The sequence below is a fragment of the Trachymyrmex cornetzi genome, unplaced genomic scaffold (assembly GCF_001594075.2).
Source record: "Trachymyrmex cornetzi isolate Tcor2-1 unplaced genomic scaffold, Tcor1.1 scaffold641, whole genome shotgun sequence".
NCBI lineage: Eukaryota > Metazoa > Arthropoda > Insecta > Hymenoptera > Formicidae > Trachymyrmex > Trachymyrmex cornetzi.
The window spans coordinates 603,697-625,174 of record NW_017299961.1 but is presented as its reverse complement, the minus strand read 5'-3'; the positions used below and the strand labels follow the sequence as shown (position 1 = coordinate 625,174).

General features: G+C 31.2%; 1 protein-coding gene across 1 annotated transcript in view; it reads right to left on the bottom strand.

Moving 5' to 3' along the window:
• The window catches only part of LOC108766967 (uncharacterized), a 23,232-nt gene extending 6,686 nt beyond the window's left edge, over positions 1-16,546 (bottom strand). Inside the window, exon 1 of the mRNA XM_018516567.1 lies at positions 16,345-16,546. Coding sequence (XP_018372069.1) covers positions 16,345-16,419 — 75 coding nt within the window. The 5' untranslated portion in view covers positions 16,420-16,546. The remainder of the gene's footprint in view (positions 1-16,344) is intronic.
• Between the last annotated feature and the right edge of the window lie 4,932 nt (positions 16,547-21,478).

Below are 21,478 nucleotides of genomic sequence, written 5' to 3'. Positions count from 1 at the left end.
AGCATGATATTTTTAATCTGATTTAGTCGCTTATAATTTTACCATGTAACATAGTAATTGATCGACTGTAATCGATATTTATCGGTTATTTTCTTTGTCGAGTGTGTCTCTAGCTACGCTAGAACACTTCAAAACATTTTACAATCTGCATTATAATTTTTACTACATCATTTATAAAAAGTCTCTTGTATATTTCAAAAAATCTATCGTTACTGATAATATTTCATTATTGTCAAGTTGTCCCAAGCTTATTACCAAACATGATGAAATTTGTAATGAATTTTGCGGTAAAAAATAACGAAAAATTCTCTCCGTGTATTAATCAATTTACTTCAACAAAATCGTTAATTAAGATTAATTTATTAACATCATTAATGCGTACCATGGATCTTTTATATTTTTGATCGTAGATTCGAATAAAATTTTAAAAATCGAACGAGCAATTTAATGGGGTTTATATTCTTTTTAAAATAAAAAGGTATGCAAATGGGGTCGACGGTCCACAAAGGGTTGAACTGGTTGCTCTGCATAATGCATAATAATCCGACATATCCTCGTATAAGCGCGTTCTATTAACTACGTTAACATTAACATTCGCGATTTAATCTCTCCCCATTGTGTCGCACATTTAATTGAGCAAATCTATATCAGTCTCGTTGTTCTTCAGCTCATGTATCGATATTTTAGATATTGATTTTACGGGGGCAGGAAAAGTAGAGAGATAACAGGCAGATAACGCGAGCTCGATATTCAGAGAATAATTCGATTTCGCGTCAGCAAGCTCGGTAGCAATCCTGCTGGCAATTTGTGGGGCGGAGTATCATACGAAGTATGCCCGTCGCAATAATCCGAGTTAGTTTAATTCGGATAGCATCGGCAGGGGAGATCTCGTTGGTATCCAATTCTATACGGGCGTCTCGTGGTCGGCACCCGCGATAATTCGCCGATATTAAACCAACATTCCCCCTTTCACCACCCCAACGTTCGCTTTTTCTCTTACCGCATGTCCGAGATAATTGCGAGCCACAAGTGTCCGGCGTGTAATTTCTAGTATTTCATTTATAAAGAGGAGAGACGCGGATTGCATCGCTTATGAGAGACAAATTAAGATTTCCAAAATTACAATTTTGCAATTCGCGGTGCTCTTTTAGAGCCACTCGAAATTATCCTACGAAATTATTTCAATTTAGACGCGTCTCTTGTTAGAATCGCGTTTCATTTACCGATATTGCAATATTGTGGGAAGAGTAAAATCAAATTAGTTCGACCCGAATATAATATCGCGCGTTGAAATTATCGGGTTAATACAGAATGGCCTTATACTATTCGATACATCGAAACATGATCACGTTAGGGAACGAGCTGTGAATTCGAAATGTCGAGAAATGTTAAATCATAAATTCGAGTTTAAACTATCGCACGTGAGAAGCCTTGGTGCATCTCTGAGTTTGTGATTTGATTTACCGTAGCTTCCCAAGCGAAACAATAAGTCACGATAATATCAAAATAATATTTTAATGAATCGGAAATGATTGAAAAATGGCTTTTAATGATCATTTGGAGTCATTTTGACATCATTTTAACAGCCATGACGCTTCTCTTGTTTTAGCGCCGAGACACTACCGTGTCTCCAGATCATAATGACTTGTTGTTCTGCTTGGGTCCGTTTAATTCATTAAAAATCGCAAAAAATTTGAAAAGAATTCTTAAATACTTACTTGTGAAAGCTTTAACAACGAATTTATACTCTGACAGAGGTCAGACTGTATATTATTAATTTTTTACAGATTTAAATTTATCTACCAGAATTTGATAATAAAAAATCGATTGTGTCAATTCGATATTCGTTCTTAGTAATTTTGCTAAATATAAAAAAATGCCTGCTCTTCTATGCAATATATCCTTAACAACCAAACGTTTTGTTAATTTATGAGACGATTTTTTTATTTTTTGCTAATAATCAATATAATTGAATATTCACTTATTTTTATTACTTTATTAATAATCACATCCATAAAAGAAACCATGTTTAATTTTAAGATATTAAAATGTTTTATTTCTTGTCTTCGTTTTTTAAATATTTAGGTATTTTAGTTTTAAACAAGCATGCAAAACGGTAAAAAATGTTTAGTTCTAAAAAAGTGTCTTATTTAAAAATACATAAATGTGTTCAGTTTTTTAAAGTATATTATTTGAAAACACAAAAATGTTTAGTTTTGAAAGGTGTTTTAAATTGAAAACGCTAAAAGCTGTTTTATTTTGGATAATGTTTAGTTCCTAGATATTTTTTGCGTTTAAATTATGCGTTCTAAATAAAGACAATAATTTATACGTTATATTTATTTATTAGTAAACATTAAATGTAAACATTGTGATTTATTTTATATTCTTTTTTCATAAGTTACTGATTTTTTATCCTAAAATTCAAAATACGTCTAAAACCTGATGTGATAATTTGTTTCATTATTTTTTGTAATCAAAAATCTATATGAAAAATATCTACCTTGATTAGAGTTACTTTTTAATTTTCTTTGTCCTGTGTAATCAATTATTTGTTTTCAAGAATCATAATACTTTAATATTTAAAGTGTATAAAAAATTGGTAAAATTATGAGAATTTCACTTCTAAATTATATTTATAAATGCTGAAACTCGAATAGCATTGACAGGAATTGTTCATAAAAGTGATAATATTTATTATTTCTGTACTTTAGAAGAGGAGGCATCGTGTTAGATTTGCAAAGTTAGTTTATTTTTCAAGACTACAAAAGGGGGAGGTACGAGTCAAACAAAATTAAATATAATTTATAAACAACAAACAATTCAACTTAATACGAGGTCATTATTAATATATAACAATACATTTTTTAATCTGTATATGAACATAATAATCGAAATCTAATATAAAAAACACATTACTTTTAGTTGATTTTTCCATTTTTAGTTTCTCAATCCTTAACTGGGTCCATTGAATCCATAATATTTAATATACTAGTTTTAATGTAACCTTTTTTCCATAACGTAATTTCAGGATTAATATAAAAAAATATAGAATTTCTTTATTTTATAAGGAACTTTAAAAAATATTTCTGTAATTATTTTTCTTTATATTAATAGAATGTTGCTAACTTTGTAGATCCATCCAATGGATTCATCCAATGGAAGTCAATTTTCAAGTTTCCACGTGTCGGAATTTCTTCGAAGTAAAGAAAAAACCTCAGAGAACTTTTCTCGTTGAAACTGGACAGTATATATACTTAGCGAACGAATACCGAGTGAATAGTAAATAAATGAACGCGAATGTTCGGACATTCTCGTTTATGTTTAAACCATTCGTTTCTTTACTTGATATTTCATCGAGCCACCGATCAGATCATAGTTTTCATACAGCAATTGAACTTGTGCGACGTTTATGCAACAAATACCGAACAACAAACTTTCGCGTTCGGTGCTCGTAGGTTTATATCCGACTAAAGGCGAACAGAGCATAAACAAATTGTCTAATTCTCGCGCAAAATTCCTGGAAACCGATAACTTGGAGTGCGGGTCGAGCGATTACGTCACGCCAGGGGGGGGGGGGCAAGCGGGGGGGAAGGCGCGCGCCCTACAGTTCCGTTCGGCGTCGCGTCGCGTTTAGATCGCGGTCGATCGCGATCGCTTCGCTTTTCCCCCGCTCTCTTCTCGTTATTTATTCATTCGGGGCGAGTTTTACGTTTTCGGACGAACGATACGAGCGTCGATGCCGTGATGGATCTCGCGACGGTTGATCCATCACGGCATATCCGCGATCGACGTTATTCGATATACGCTCGGGTCGGCCGCCGAATCGGTTTCGAACGAATCGCCATTGTTTCGGCCCCTTGACATTTACGCGTCCTCGGAGTGTTGAAATCCCGGTGATGGACGACGTCAGTCTCGGCGCGTTAATCGGCATGGACGAGAGCAATTAGTAAGCGTCGGTTGAAATTCGTTGGCTGATGGAACGACCTGTGTCGGAGTAGCGTGGAATTTGTACGCTTATATTTTGCATCGTCCCGGATCGAGCATTGATGGAGACTGGGATAATTCAGATAATCATCGAGGGATCTGCTAAAGGATCACCGAGGATTACGAGGACAAGAGGTTTTTGCTATCTTTCAACTTGGAGCAACGGTAAGTCCTCCGCCATGTTCGCCATAACCGTCATTTTTTGAATTTTCCGTTAGCCAATCAGCCGCGAGAGTAACGGAAGTGTCGCGCGTGGAGATCATGACCGGTAATGGCGGTAATTTCGTCGAGTTTTATTTAGCATTTAAGCACAGTGGCGAGGAAAGGGTCGTTACAGTGAATGTAGTAAGCCGTAAGCTATAAGAAATTAATCAATTAAGGGCCGCCTACGATGGGAGTAATAAGTTACTGATATGGTGTAATAAGCTGTAATATGGTGTAAGAAATTGATTAATTACTGCCGAATGTGAGGAGAATAATTAATTATGATTGGTAAATTTTTTACAGCTTACTTTTCACTACACAGTATTTTACTCTCATTGTAGACGGTTCATCGGTTGGTCGATTATTTTTCTAACATTCAACCGTGATTGGGCAATTTCTTACGGCTTACGACTTACTATCTTCGTTAGTAGACGGCTCTTAAAAGCATATATATAATCGTAGTAAAGGTCAAGGGGCTTGTTCCTTAATCGTATTATGTTAGACTTCTCGCACTTAGGAAACAAGTAGATAATTAGACGTTGGAGAGAAAAAAGGTAGGATGGGAAGTGCGAAAGACTCAGCTACGGAGAAATGAAAATCTTATTTGTACTTAATTCTTTACTTTTAATTATTTCATTTATTTAATTAACCTACTTAGAACGCTATCTATCTTGAGTGATACAATATTGCTATCGATACGCTATTGTAAGTTTTACATACAACGAGATAGATCACTTTTATTTAATGTAATATAAAATTTTCAACACATTTTATACTTTTAATTACAAAGTATTTATAATTTAACTTTTAATGAACACAAATAATTTAATTATTAATTTAAAAAGAAAGAATAAACACACTGTTAAATTTAATCTAGAAATGATTGATATGGAATATACGATCGGAATGTCCCGTAATTTTTTGCCAAGCGTTTTTGTGTAGATAGATAAGACTAAACTGAGTCGAAATGTCCTCTATCATTTTACAAGTTTTGGAATATATTTAACAAGATATTAATTACTAAATATTATATTGGTAGAATATTGGTAACGCTTGCTGGCAAAAAATGTCGGGACATTCCGATTGTATATTCCATATCAATCATTTCTAGATTAAATTTAACAGTGCGTTTTATTTTTTCTTTCTTTTTAAATTAATAATTAAATTATTTGCGTTTATTAAAAGTTAGATTATAAATACTTTGTAATATATATATTAAAAGTGTAAAATGTGTTGAAAATTTTATATTACATTAAATAAAAGTGATCTATTTCCTTGTATGTCTTCAATAATTTTTTTCTCAAATATACTATCAACTTTACAGAAAAACTGCAAGAGACAAAACTTGTTTATTTTCTTCTTATAGAACTCTAACAATTTTTTCAGAATTTTTTCAGCTTATTGGTACTGCATTTTTTTATTGGCAACTATTTTTATCAACATGAGAAAATACGGTATTAAAAATTCTCAGAACTTTATGAGAAGAAAATAAACAATTTTTGTCTCTCGCTGTTTTTCTGTAAAGTTGATAGTATTTGAGTAAAAAATTATTGAAGACCAATATTTGGTGATTTTTAGTAATAATATTTTGTTAACTATTGCAAAAATTGCAAATTGGTAGAGATGGTCTTACTTTCGACTCAGTTTAGTCCGCTCTATCACAAGAGCGCTTGGGAAAAAATTTCGAGACACCCTGTATAGTAAAATGTGTCCTCATAATATTTTTATCAATAAAACATAATAAAACTGTTTAAATATTGAAATTATTTATTACGTTTTCTGTTACAGTATTGACTACCACCTACGTTCCAAATCTTTATTCTGAGTAAAAGAGATTTTAATTGGGATATAAAAATATCCCAGATAAACGTTTAGATAAAAAAATCAAGGTGATTTTTCCCAGGTTAAAAAACTAAAAAGCGGCGATGGAGAAAATATTGTTTCTTTGTCCAGAAAATAATAATGACTCTAAAAGGTTCATAAAAATAATTAGGTCTCGGAATAGTAATTATAGGACAAAGGCTAACCGGTGCATTTAATTTTCTCTGCTCTGAAAGGGCTTTAAATCCTACTAACAAATGATCGTCGTGCAACTTTTACGTACCTTAATGTTCCACAGGTATCATTAATTTCCGAGATTCTATTTAATTACGGAAACCTGTTGGATAACAGTTTAATGAAGTTTATTCTGCGTTTTCGCGCTTATCCCGTTTAATTCTACATTTTCCATACATATATAATCTTGAAACAGGAAGAACTCTTACAATTGCGCATTTTGAATTGTAATCACTGCATGTATACACAAAATGCATATATATTGCCGCAAAGTATTATCAATATTTTTGCGCAAGGTAGTACTGTTGATTTACAAAATTTGTTTTGCATACCGGAAATTAAAATCCACAATTGTAGTTCCTTTTCAATAGTCAATTTCGCGAAACACTCACCGAGTGTTTCGCGAAATTTCTATATCGAAAGGCACATGTTTCCTACGGATATGAGGCAAATTTTCGTGAACGGATCAACATATTCGCTCCACTGCACACAAGTGGAACATATTCACTCATCAGTCGATGCGTCGACTGCTATACTATTCCGCCCATGGCTATATCCTGTTTGCTTCGTGTACTCCCGATTAATCCTTCCTTTCCAATGATCCTCTCATCAGCATACGCTTAATTAAGCATTCGGTATAATACATGCACGCATTAACGCACACCGAGGTTTCGCCTGTTATTTCGAGCGGCATCACTGAGGTTTCACTTTTTCGTACGCTATCACACATTTCGTCTTATTCATGCGATTACAAATTCATTCGCTGAAACGCATTACCGACGATCGTCCGTAAATTTCGTTCGTCATTGCATTCCCGATACGGTGTAATTTTGCTGAATTTGTCGATGTACTGTGAGAAACATTTCCTTTTTTTCAAATTTATAGAATGTTATCAATACGTAATTTTTGTATACAAACGAACGACATCATGAGTGCTATATATGGTATGCCTTCAACGGTCGTTAGTACCCAAAGAATACATAAAAGTCAACAAAAAATTAAAATAACGATACTTAATGTCAATGAATAGTCAAATTTTGTAACAAAAAATCATCAATTTGATTTTTATGACATCAAAATAAAGTCATTTCGACTTTCTCTTGACTTAGGTAGTAGTGTTCCCTGGATAGTAGTGCAATCTATCATGCTAAAAGCTATAACAAGCGGAGACAAGCTTTTAAAAATTCAGTCCATTATACGTACATCACTTTGGACTCCCTGGACTGCGTTCCAAAACTTTACTTTGACAAAGGACCTGTCCAGAACACCGATTCGATTTTCTTTGAAACATATTGTTGAACACAAAAATCTAAGACGTGTATTTTTTTGTATCGGCCCAATTTGAAATCTAAATAATGAAACAATCCCTCGAAGCTAATGTCTATATTTGATTCCAATCAATTATCAACAAAACGATATATTGAAAAATATTTTAGGTTTAAACATGTTTTAAATATTTTAACTTTTAAACCTTTATGGTTTTTTTATATGCTTTATAACTATATACTTTTTATATATCTCTCTCTCTCTCTCTCTACTTTATAACTATATATTTATAATATAATATATTTAGATTTTTAAAAATCTAATATTTTGAAAATATCCCCATCCTTATTAAGTTTTGAAGAATTGCTTCACTCATTAAGTCTCATATTGAACCGATATAGATATAAATATCTCTTAAGGTGACCCTACACGATCATTAATACTGATCAATAATAATTTCAATAGTACTGACAGTATGCATTAATATTTTTAGTACTTTTACAACGCTTTGTACGATCACTATTATTGACAATATCTATATTTCACTTCAGTTTTACGTACAATATTTATTGCACTGTGACATACTGTAACATAGATTCTAATAAAGCGTTGGAGAATCAAAATTCACCGTCAGTATTCTACATCAAATCCATCATTATTAACCACACACGATCAATAATGCTGTCAGTATTTAACAAAGAGTCACCTTTAGATTTTTGTATTTAACAATATATTTTATGGAGAATCGAATCTCAACAATTATCACAGGTCCTTTGTGAGTAAAAGAATTAACTTATGCACTGGCATTTATAATCGGTTTTTATTTCAAGACCTGTCCAATACAGCTTTACCTTCTTCTTCTCTTTTAATGAATACGACCTGTAATCTGTTTAACACTTTAAGACATTACTTAAAACGGTCTTAAAATAAGAATAGACTATGAATATCGGTTCAGGAGTTAACTCTCTTAGATTTTATTCAGAATAAAGTTTTGGAACGTAGCTGATGGTATATTATAATAGAAATATTGTAACAGAAAACTGAAATGACAAGAGATTTCAAGTTTTAAGCAGTTTTGGGTCATTTTATTGATATTCTATTATAAGGAGAACTGGACCATATACCCCGTATCATTTCAAGATTAAATTTAACATCCAATTTGGCAAAAATATCCCATATGACTATTCCCGGATTAATCTGTGACGCTAGATCGCAGCACATGTGTTATCTCACGCGATCACAATTCTATCGTTGTGATTATTATCGTGAAATTTACAATGGAAGCATGGGGGAATCTGAAAAATACGCTCTAAGTTGCTTACTCCATTAATTTTATTCATCCCTAGAAGGTTAGTTATAGCGATCTCGTTCTATTCAGTAACACCAACATTAATTCTCCACTACGACATGCTTAGATTGGTATCTCATCACGTCGCGACTATCTGCTTTAATTGGCTGATACGAAAAGCACAAATAGCTTTTAGTTTTACTATATATATTTCAAATCTTAAATTTAATACTTCTCTCTCTTAGATTACTGGAATGTTCATAGATTTGTTTTTCGTTGAAAATTAATTATCAACTCACGTACTGTAACGGTTGTATTTAACGATCACGTTTTTATTAGGGAAAAGGAAACAAAAATTTGACAATTGATCATGGGATGATAACGTGAGGGAATATTGAATTTTTCATCTGATTTTTACGCGATGCCAAATTGGTGTTACCACGATTTAGGGTTTAATAAAAGTCTGTTTGGCACGCATCGTTTGATAGATCTATAAAACGAAATACGAGTGACCACCATAAATACAAGCCTGAAATGAGGGTTGTGGCGCAATATGCTCGGACAGCAATTCCTGGATATCAAAGACGCGGCGAGGCGAAAGGGATCGTAGCTTCGAGACGTGTTTTTTCTTTCTTTTTTCCACTTTCACCGGTCTCCGCATGGGTTTAGTGTCCCTGGTACCTCCGAGTCCTTTTATAATGGTGCCCAGAACGTTAACAGAAAGACACTTGAGATTCAAGAGCCTATTTGCGTTCGACCAGGAAAATTCGATTTGGGTACTCGACATGTTAAGATGATTAATTACAGTCGGTAGTCAAATTGCGCATTAAAATAATATTATTGAATAAGAGCACTTGGAACTAACTGTGCGATTCATTTGTTATAATTGTCTACAATAAATATTTACGTAAATATCACATATATAATTGATTTATTGCGATACGAGTGTATATAAAGATTGAAAATTCATTTTGCACTTTTAAATCTTTTAAATTAGAAAAGACGAGTAAAAAATGGAATAAAAAAATTGAGATAAAAAAAAATTATTATCTCGAATTCTTATCTCCTCAATTTTAATTGATTAAACATCTTTATTAAAAGATCTTATAATTAGTCTAATTTGATAATTTATTTTAATATTCAAGATTTTGTATGCAGGAATAAATTCCAAAAGATGCAAAAACGCGAAGATAAAGACGCGCGCTTTTATTACTCCCACATAAATTAGCATAAAATAATATTTCAGATAAGTAGCTGAGCAGCTCCAATGGATCATTTAATAGAATTTTCCTGATGGCTTGTCGCCCTTAATTTTTTGGCTATTTTTTTTATTTTATCGCGTAAATTAGTATACATACGTTACGAGAAGAAATCATATCTTTGCGGTGCAGAAGTCGATGCTTTCGGTTGCTTTCGCAAATGTCTCTTTCGACAATATTAATTTTAATATTTATTTTTTGGTGGCTTATTATCCTTAATCTTTTAATTCTTAACCGCGTAAATTAATGTATATTGTGAGAAAAAATTATAACTTTGCGCAATGGACGTGACGCTTTGTTTGCTTCTGCAAATGACTTTTTTTGACATGCTCGATTTTAACGTTTATTCGCAGTTTTTCTGGTGGCTTACCGCCTTTAACTTTTTACTTTCCCTTTTTAGTTTTCATCACATAAATGAATGTCAAAGCAAAAAGTTATATCTTTGCGGAACGGAAATTGACGCTTTCGTCTGCTTTTGCAAATGACTTTTTTAACGTTTATTCGCAATTTTCCTTATGGTTTATCGTCCTTAACTTTTTATTTTCCTTTTTTTAAATTTTCATTGCATATAAATGAATGTTAAAAAAGATGATTTCTTTACGGAACGAAAATTGACGTTTTCGTTTGCTTCTCTACGTCTCTGTACATGACGTGACTTTTTTGACGTGTTCGATTTTAACATTTATTCGCAACGGCGTTATCGCAAACTCTCCTGCTGCTTACAGTCGCGAAAATATTAAATCACATCTGGCGCAACATTTTGCACGATATGACGTAGCATGAGCAGTACAGCGATATAATATGTCATCCGACTTTACATTTAATTCAGGGCGAACCGTGATACGCTTACTACGACTCGTCGCTATATTAATTAATACTGCGCCGTATAAGCAAGTTTCGTACTTCGGTCGTGTGCACGCTCCTATTTGCGAACAACGTCCCTCGTCAGAAAACGAATTCCGACTATAAACCCTCGGGGAAATTTGTTTATCTAATAGAACACGACCACTACCTTCCTCCCCCGCCTTCCGCTATTTGATCCATTCAGTCTGATTTTCGGCGAAAAATTTTGCTTTAAGCTCACGTTCGGCAATTTATCAAAAGCCACAGAAGCATCAACACGTGACATTTTCAACGCATTAATTAGACTAACGCGCGCTGCGAAAAAACGATGACTAACTGTTAATTATAGACTTGAATGAATTATTCAATCATATTTAACCCTGAAATTTTACTCACATTTTTCTTAAATTAGCACTACTCTGTAAAAAAATTACATGTAACATTGTTTATTAACATTTACATTATTACAGTATAATTAACACTATTTTAATATAAAAGAAAATAAATTTTAATTATAAATGTTATTTTGAGCCATCGAAATAACAAAAAAAAAACTACTAAACTTGAATTAGCATTTGAATAAAAATTCCCACAACAACATTGCAGGATTAATTACGATTGCATTAAATTTTGTCGAATAACTTTTCAACATCGCGAAGCATAAAAATTCCCTCAATGTATAAATTATTAAACATCTTTGCAGATTCCACTTGGCGCAAGATAGACCATCGAGGTCTACTAAATTTATTAATCGGTCATAAATTATTAATCGATCGCGTGACTTAACACGTTGAAATGTTCTCACGGTTATAACGTATGTATATAATTTTATCGCAACCTAGTGTGCGATTCTTGTATGGAAAGAATGATTTTAAGTAGCACACATCTAAAAATTTAATTAAATATAGATCTAAAAATAATTTTGTTGGACTATTGAAATAATTACGTGGGAATCTCATTACGCATGATGACCAATGTTGCAAGAAGTTTTGATATTCTATATAGTAACTAGAGTTTGAGCGTCCTACATAATTATTTTAATAATTCGATAAAGTTATTTTCAGATCTGTATCTAATTAAATTTTTAGATATTTCAGCACATTAAACTGTCCTTTCCGTGGAGAAAAAGTTTTGATTAAAAATAGATGAACCAGATCATCTATTCTCTCATATCAATCAGCAGTCTGGCTGTCTCTTAACTAGAATTAAAATAAATTTAGATAGAATTAAAATAAATCAGAAAATTCTAATTTATTCATTTTTAACCAGAGTTCCAATTAATGCAATTAGACTCTCTTTTTCCAATGCTTGTTTATAGGCGAAAAATTGAAACTCTAAGCATGCTCTTAAATAAATTAATAATATTAAAGTGAAAAAACTTACGTAGGGGAGACCGGGGTTGATTGTCAAAATGCTTATAACTCAAACAGGATGTGGTAAAAAATCTTTTTTTTTACTATAGATTACTGATATAATATTAATTTATTATGTAAAATGATTTCCACCACAAGCATTGTATATATTATTATTTATAACGATTTTTAAGAAAATGAAGTTGGTGAGTAAATTTTTCTTATCACCTATTTTGATGTCTGACAAATCTTTGGCATTATTAATCGCGATATCTCTGTATTCATAGAAAATGACATATTTTATAAGATCTGTGCTATAATTAATTAATCATTATTCTGATAAAGTTTGTAAATACATTCTCTTTTATTAAAAATGGCTGTGAGGAATAGATTGATCAAAATGAGATAAGGTTAGGTGATAATTAATTTTAATATCTTTAGAGAACATATTTATAGAGAATATACTTACATATATATCATATTTTATATAGATACATGCTTTTTTATTTTTCATATAGAAACTACGGTACAAAAACAAATTATTACGTATTTTATAACTAAAATATTTTATTTGAATTAATACCATAATTATTATTATTTCTCAAAATATAGAACTGTTATTAAAATAAAAATTGTAATTTTTGTATGTGTTGTCCATAACAAATATGCTACTGCCAATTCTAGAGCGTGTGACAATCAACCTAGGACATAGGATTAATTGTCATATTTTCACAGCTTTATTTAAAACTAAATAACTTATTTTTACGATATGATGAAAATTCACGAGTAATATTTTTTTTAATACCGAAAGGATGTAGATATATTAAAACGTACATAATATTTCAAAATCAGGCATTCTTTTCTAAAAATCGCTAATCAAAAACTGTGACAACCGGCCCCCGATCTCCCCTACGTTATTGATTCAATTTTTTACAAGATAATCTATTTTTTTCTTCAAAAAACGGAAATTGCAATAACGTTGCAATGCATACTTGAAAAGTGAAAAAGTTTCCGAGTATTGTAGCGATTCTCTTCACAATTGAAAGCTTTCAACGATATTGCAAAATAACTGCTTTTATTTTTTCCCTTCGATTGTTCCATTAGTTTTTCGCGAAAGACCAACCGAAAAATCTGTTGCGTGTAAAAGTGCGTTCAAGAAGACTAGAATGCGTACACGCATGCGTGTGCATATGTAAATATGTATACGTATGTGTGAAGTAGCGTGTGTATCATAGATATTCGTATATTTTGACTAGATTGATTCTCCAATGTGTCCAAGAGAATGTGTTAATCAATAGCTGTTACTTGGTTTAATGATGCAACTGGAGTGCACGTCCAGCGCGATGAAATGTTCCATATTATTATTAATAGACTGCTGATTGCATTAATAATGACATGTCCAATAGTGTGCATTATATTTACATCTACATAGCAACTATAATCTAAATTATCTACTGCCTTGCGCTCTCACGTATTTCATCTCAAATATCTTAGAAATTGTTCCGTCTTAATAATTAGTTGTAAATATCATGTTTCCACTTATATGATGTATTATATTTCGCGAGGAATAATACGCGTAGGTATAATTTATACAGTATATATTTTTATTTATCATATATTATGGGAAAAATATTTGTGCGCTGTCATTAGACTTTCGTATATGTATTTTAATTGTCGTGTAGTTTTACATTTTAAATTATATTATGTTCCACACACAATAATTTACTGCGCTGCACAATTTGATATTCCATTTTAATATAAATTTTATTAATTTTCGTTGTACTTTGTCGATGGAGAAAATTAAACATATACCGGTTAACAGATAAAATTGCGGATCTATATAAATTTTTTACAGATATAAAATGATTTCCTCTCTTTACTGTTGAAATTTGGTCATTTAGACCAGGCTTTCCAAATTTATATAGATCGTGACAAACTTTAAAAAACGTCTGCGATTTACCTAGCTTTAGTAAATATGAAAAAACGACAAGGAAGGAACAAATTTTAATCATAATATATTTATATCTTTTTACTCTTCCTGCTTTTTGATTTTTTATTCAATATAATTTTACAAATTTATTTCTTATATAAATAATAATGTATGTGTGAAGAACATCCTTATTGCTTCTGTTAACGTACTTTAAAGTACATGATTTAACATCATGCGTTGTTTACATAATTTTTACCATGTTGATATTAATATAAAGGAGTTTTAAATCCGCACTATTATTAATATTAACGCGGTGAGAATTATATAAACACCGCGGGATATTAAATTTCCATCCACATTATTTTAGAGTGATAGCTTTGATATCAATATCGGATACGAGTCATTTTCAGTTGCAAGGAATTTGATACTTGCAGTTTATTTCGAAATTTAGTTTTGATTTCTACCATCGCATCGTTGAAAATCCAACTTTACAAGTACGAAGTCATGAAAGGGCGCATGTATGCAAGTTCGTTTATATGAAGTAATGAAATGTAATTTAACATTTTACAATTTTTCATAATCTATTAAAGACTAATTCGTAATTTGTATTACTTTGAGCATACCCGATTTAAAATATATTTAATAAAAAAGACTTGAGAAAAAAAACGTGTGTCAAGGAGGTATTTTTAAAAGATATTTGAATTAGAGGACGCATTTTATTATTTTCGTGAATTTTTAACTGTCATTTCTTTGAATGCTCGTAATATCTTGGAAATATATCACAGGCATGCTTGTTAGGAAAGTTGCGGGATTTCAAGCATTAGTTGACGTCACGTTACTCAGCTGTAACTGCTGTAGGACTTCTAATTCAGTAGTGTTTCGTTGTGCTTTAAGAGTGTTTCTCATTGATGAACAGCAACGTTATATGAAACAGAACGTTTCTCTCGTTTTATCAACTGTAATTAGTAACATTTATATATAATTTTCTCTTTAATACATAACTTTACAAATATCTTTTAAAGATGTTAAAATGTATGTACTATATTTGATTCAGAGAGTAGGTGGCTTACTATATATATTGATGGCTTGATGTTGCGGTAATGTTATGCATAAATTGTACTTGCAAAATTTTTATAAAATTGTGTTACGAAACCGCATACCATATTTACCATATGTATTGCAACGCGATAACATTCGACATACATATATGTTTGTATAAAAAACATTGACGTTAAATATTATTTGTATAAAATAATATTTAAAAAAAACAGGTGTTTTATTGCAGTTGTGACTTTCTATTTTTTTTTTATTTATATGAAGAGGCTCTGATATTTTATATCGCTAAAGTCTATTAATCATCTGGGAAATGTATGATTTATTATTGACTCGTACTACTTGTTTCGTCTGACAGTTCGAGAATAAAAGTAGAGGAATCAATCATTAAAGTTGTATACGAAACTATCATCACCCTTATCAGACACAAATCGTTAGGCGAAACAATGACAAAAGTGATTATTGTTAACGCCCAGTTCCACAATTTATTATAGTTAACTTTTAACCGAGTTTTAACTTGTTTCTCGTCTCTTTTCAATTCTAAAATTGGAAAGATACAATGAATAAGTTGAACTTCGGTTAAGAAAACCATGAAATTATAGAACTGGGCCTAAGTATTAAAATATTAATGTTCATATAGAGATATGGATCATTCGTATGCATAAATGTACCTACTTTAAAAAACGCAGCTAGTAATTTGCTAATTATTCTTTTACGAGCCTATGAAAAGCAAAATTTAAAATATCATATATTGAAGCAGAACACATACAAAAAACTATCAATTTTCTAAATTGTTGAAAGAAAATCAAATAACAAATTTTATATTATAAATTTTATATTATAAAAATTCATATAAAAATTTGTACAAGTAGAAAAAGCTAAAACTCTTTGATATTATTTCATGCTAAAATAAATATATGAAGAAGTTTATACGTCAAGATTTTTTAAAATAACTCACAGAAAGGAAAGGAGCCTGAAGAGATTCATATTTTATCCACTAAATGCACGGAAAATAGAGCGTAGTAAAATTTAATTTTTATTTATCTTTGCTCATAAATCTCACTATAATTTTTTTCACATTTAAGATAAATTACGGTATATACTCACTGTGGTGTAAATGGCACAGGCGTAGCTGCCTCTCCGTACAGACTGCCAGCAGCAACAAGACTGCATGATAGCCATGCTGCGAGCACATGGATCTTCGCGCGAAATTTAGAAACGGTGACTGTCCGATCCTTTGTCTCGATTCGGGACACGATAATTTTCACCTGAGGGAATTTCAACGGGCGAAGTTTCTTACGTCGATCGTAAGTCGGAAACGGAGAGTATCATCACATCGCGGAATAGAGACAAGATCAATGAGATCACGCGAGAACGACTCGGCGCCAACTGTCGGTGCGCGTTTCTCTCTCGCAAAATTCCCTCCTCTAGAGTTATCTCGCCGCAAAAAGCTCACCGGCGGTGACGCCTGCGCAATTGTCTATAATATCTTATCGCCTATGTATGTGCGTGCGTGTATACATGTATATTTTCTTATATATTATACATATGTATACACATAGAGTACTTTTGTAGCCGCGAACACGATCCGTCGACACGTATTGTATTACCAGAAGAAAAACGTAGAATTGAATCGGGAAAGAAAGGTTTCTTACTCGAGATTTGTAGAGATCTTTGTTTTTCTCTCTTGATTGATAATGGAAAAACTTATTTGCTCAAGGTTTCCATCAAGCATGCGAAGATTTCTGTAATTATTTTATTTTTATAATTATTTATTATAGTATCGCTGTCGAGAAATTTTAGAAATTTTTATTTTAACAGAGTACATGCATTGTTGTAAGCCACAATTGTTTCGCTTGTCACGAAAGAAAATGTAAATAAAAAAGGGATTTATTTTATAATTATTTTAAAAACAGGATCACGCTTAGTGACGCGATCCGAAATATACGTGCTAATATATATATATATTTTTTTTTAATCGTTTTCCATAACATATTATTTTTAATCGTTCTTTAAATGCAATTTTTTCATTATAAAGTTTATAACATTAGCTAGTAATTTGATTTTCACTTTGTCGAACTAAAATAATTTCGTTGAAATGATTCTCTGATGTTATTCTCTTTCGAGAGAAGAGCATCGACTTTATAGTGCATAGCTTGTTTACCTGATTATTATCTATTTTACGGCCAATGTTTCATATTTTATCACTACAAAGTTCTGCAACTCGTTGTTTCTCTTGATTTGCAAAACCTTGCTTTCACGTTCTTATGTTATTAAGCATTCTTTCAAAATGTATCATTCATGCATAATACTTTTCCTCAAAGACAAAGGTATGCATTCTATTAAATGAATATACGCAAGGAAGCTATTGTTCCTACTGTTCTAGTTTTGAATTCGTGTTTGAACTCTCAACTTGTATATTTTAATTTGCATTGAAGATCTTAATTAAACTTCTCATTGGAAACTAATTAAAACAGGGCAAAAGTATTTATCGAAGTTTTTTATTGAACGTTTATTGATAATTAAATCCTTTGATTATTCATAAAAGAATTTTTATCAGATTTAACATTTTCGTTGCATTAAGATTTATTTTTGTGATGCTCTTTTCACCTATTTTACATATCCTATAGATTTTTATCTGCTCACAAACGTAAAATAAACTTAATTTGACACAGACTAGCGTTAGCGTATGAAAAAGATTAATTAAAGTTTTATTCCTCTGTCTTCCAATTATCGTTGATCCATTGCATGATTTATGGAATTCTACTAATAGTTCTTATTGTTACGGCGCATTGGATGTCAGGCACAATTATATATTTACTCTTTCAGACACTCGGCGTACCATTCTTACAACGAGATAGTCATTTGGATGTTTATCATTATTTTAACACGATTGTATTATTATTATCTATCCGTGTAGAAATGGCTGCATACATATATGCATATTATCGTCTGCATTTAATTAAAATGACCTTATATGTTATAAATAATTGCACAAATGAAAATTACAAAATTTACATAACATGAAGTTGATACAAAGCCCGATATTATTTTAAATTATGCATATATTAATTACATGTTATGCCAACGTTGTATAATTCGTAAATTTATTTAATCTGTGATCGAGGGATTTATATATAAGAAAAAAAATTGTAAATTATATTATAGGACATGATGCAAAACAGTCTTTGAAATACGAAATCATAGGAAAACAAGATTTGTCCATAAAATCTTGGGGATTTGTCTCACGTTCTGCATTCTCAAAGCTATAGATATAGGATTATTAAGTTGACGAAGGATATAATTTCGCGGAGGTAGAATTCGATATTTGTTTGAGAGAATCTAATGAATAAACAATTAGATGTAGATACATCGGTGCGTAAACTTTCCCTTCCTTTCGCCCACTCTCCTTTCTCTCCCTGCGTGATGTATATATTTTTTGGTAATCGCGCACCGAGGCTGTAACAAGGAATCGAGAGAAACTTTACGACGGTAACTTCTACATAGATTCTTACATATTGTACGAAAAGTACCACAGGAGATAGGCGCGCTTGGTGAACAGATTAAAACTTGTAGGTATATATATAATGAAGTTAGAATAGTGAACTATTTCGTTCCTAGGTAGCTGCAGCAAAAGTTGTGCTTTTTGACGTTCAATGTAACTCAAAATAGAAAATCGATATGGTATTTTATTTGCGAAAAGTGGTTGAAATGGGATTTACACTCCGGAAAGAATTCCGGAAAGGAGCGTAGAGGAAACGAAATCACGCGGTTTTACTTCGCGAAATTGGAAACGTTACGAAATTGTCGATCCACGATTATCTTGTCCGAACATTTCCCAGTGAATCTTTGTGAACGTTTTATCGATTTGCGTCCGTATATAGCTCATTTGATTCTGAATTATATCGGCACTAGAGCCGCAATAAGAGAGACGTGGTAGATGGAAATCCGCGTGAAACTGGAACTGACGTTTTTACACATCAAAGGCAACTCACATGCTTTGTCGCAGTAATTTAGAGGCGTTTGAACGGAAAGTCGAGAAATTATGGATAACAATGAGCAATTAGTTAATTACAATCTGTATCGATTTTGTGTGTATGGATGCAAATATATTAAAGTGTAATCAAAGTGCACTGTGTATATTGCGCTAATAAAAAATTTCGTTATTTTGAATATGTGTCTATATTAAAAATTTGTAATAACCTTTCTTCAAATTACATAGATTAAACAGTAATTTTGACGATGAAAAATTAAATCAAGAGATGCAAAAATTAAAAATATAAAAAAAGCTCTTTTAGCAAAGCTACAAATATTCTGGGATACCTATATTTTTCTGCGTCATTTCGCTAGTTTCTTTAGAAATGTGTATAAGAAACTTTCTTTTCGAGAAAAAAAATATTACGTTTATGTTATTTTAAATTTATATGCAACTATGAAATTCGCATATATACATATTATTATCAATATTTCTTATTTTACTTAGGTACTTTTAAAGAAAAGAATACAAAATGAAACAAAAATATGAGATATCGAAATTTTTCGCGATTTTGTTTTTATTTTTTCAGAATATAAAAATTTCAAATGTATGATATTTCTACATCATTCATCTATACATCACTGAAATAAATACATATAACATTCAAGCTATAAACATAATTAATATAATTTATTAAATTAAACATACATTTTCCGAAGATTAAAAACATAATATGTATTATAGTCTTATCTTTTTCTTTGATGTTAGGAATCAGAGAGTATATTAATATATATATCGTAAAACTAAGCTCGGAAAAGCCTTACTTTGTAAAACACAAGATAGATTACTAAAATTCCAGGTTGCGTATGTACGTGTATCTGGGACATCGCAAGTCTTGTGTATATCCTTCAAACTTACACACATATATCAAATAAGGAAAACTAATTGAATCTATTTTATCGACGTAGCCTCAGAGATTACGTTTTCCTGATGGAAAAATACATTGCCAAAAATATGTCAGTTAATACTGTAAATATTTTGATAGGCTTTTAAAAATTCTAACCGTGTTTGTGTGCTAGGGTATGAAAGGCACGCGAATACAATAAATCTCTATCCCGTACAAAAAACGAGATTTAAATTTTAAACTTGCTGTACTTTCTTGTTTTTTTCAATCATCTTAGTATCATCCCTCTTATTTATTTTAACATAAGACAGATGGTGAAGTAGTAATTTTTTTTTCAAGAGGCAATCATTTTTAAGAATTAAGTAGATATAAAAAGCGCAACCAATACCAGTGATATTCTTTTTTCTTGGAGAAACAGCTGTGTCTCTGAGAGAATTAATATATTGTATAACACGGAAAAAACTTTTAGAAATACGCAAGAATATTCGTGTCACATTGTTAGTATATTAAGTTTCTATTTTTCGTAATTCCTAATTTAATTTTAGCAATAAAATTATAATTAAATCTATGCAATATATTTGAAGAGAAATTAATTATTAAAAACAATTTTCATTTTTTACTATTTATATGAAAAGCGATTAAAATTTTTGCGATCACAAGCTAATAAACGAAATTTTATTATAACGCGATTTTACTCTTAAATATAAATTTTCTTATTGTAGAATAATTTATGTTTTTTTTTTATAAAATAAGTATTCTAATGAAAATTTTATTATTTCATCAGTATTCTTTTTTTCCTCTGTTTCTTTTCTGCCTTTGATAAAATAAGGTATTCAGCTTTATTCAAAATAAATGAGCTACATTTCTCAATGTCGCGTCCTTCACAGCTTCACACACATATATAGCATATATGGCCTTTCTCATGTTTTCATTATTTACATCGTTTCCTTCTTATTTTTTTCGTTTATATTGATATTAAGATTTGTTAAAGAAGGACATTTAACAATTTGAGATAAAGAATTTATTTTTACATAAAAAAAAATACTATATTTGTAACTGTGACTTATTTTCCTCCAAAAGTGAGGAAAACTTTTGCAATTGCTTGCCACTATAGAGACAGTCTCTTAACTAACTGCACATATGTCTTACTTTGATAATGACTTTAGTCATCTTCTCTGAATAGAATTTAAAAGTTATCGTGACGGTTCACAGTCGTCGTGGTAGAAATCAATTTTCTAAAGAAATTGACTCGTGCTCTTTCTACGATGGCCGATTCAGTTACACAAAGACGCTATCTATCCACGTGCCAGATCGTTACTTTTTATTGAAACTGTAATGTTCTGGTTTCAAGTGGTTTTAAG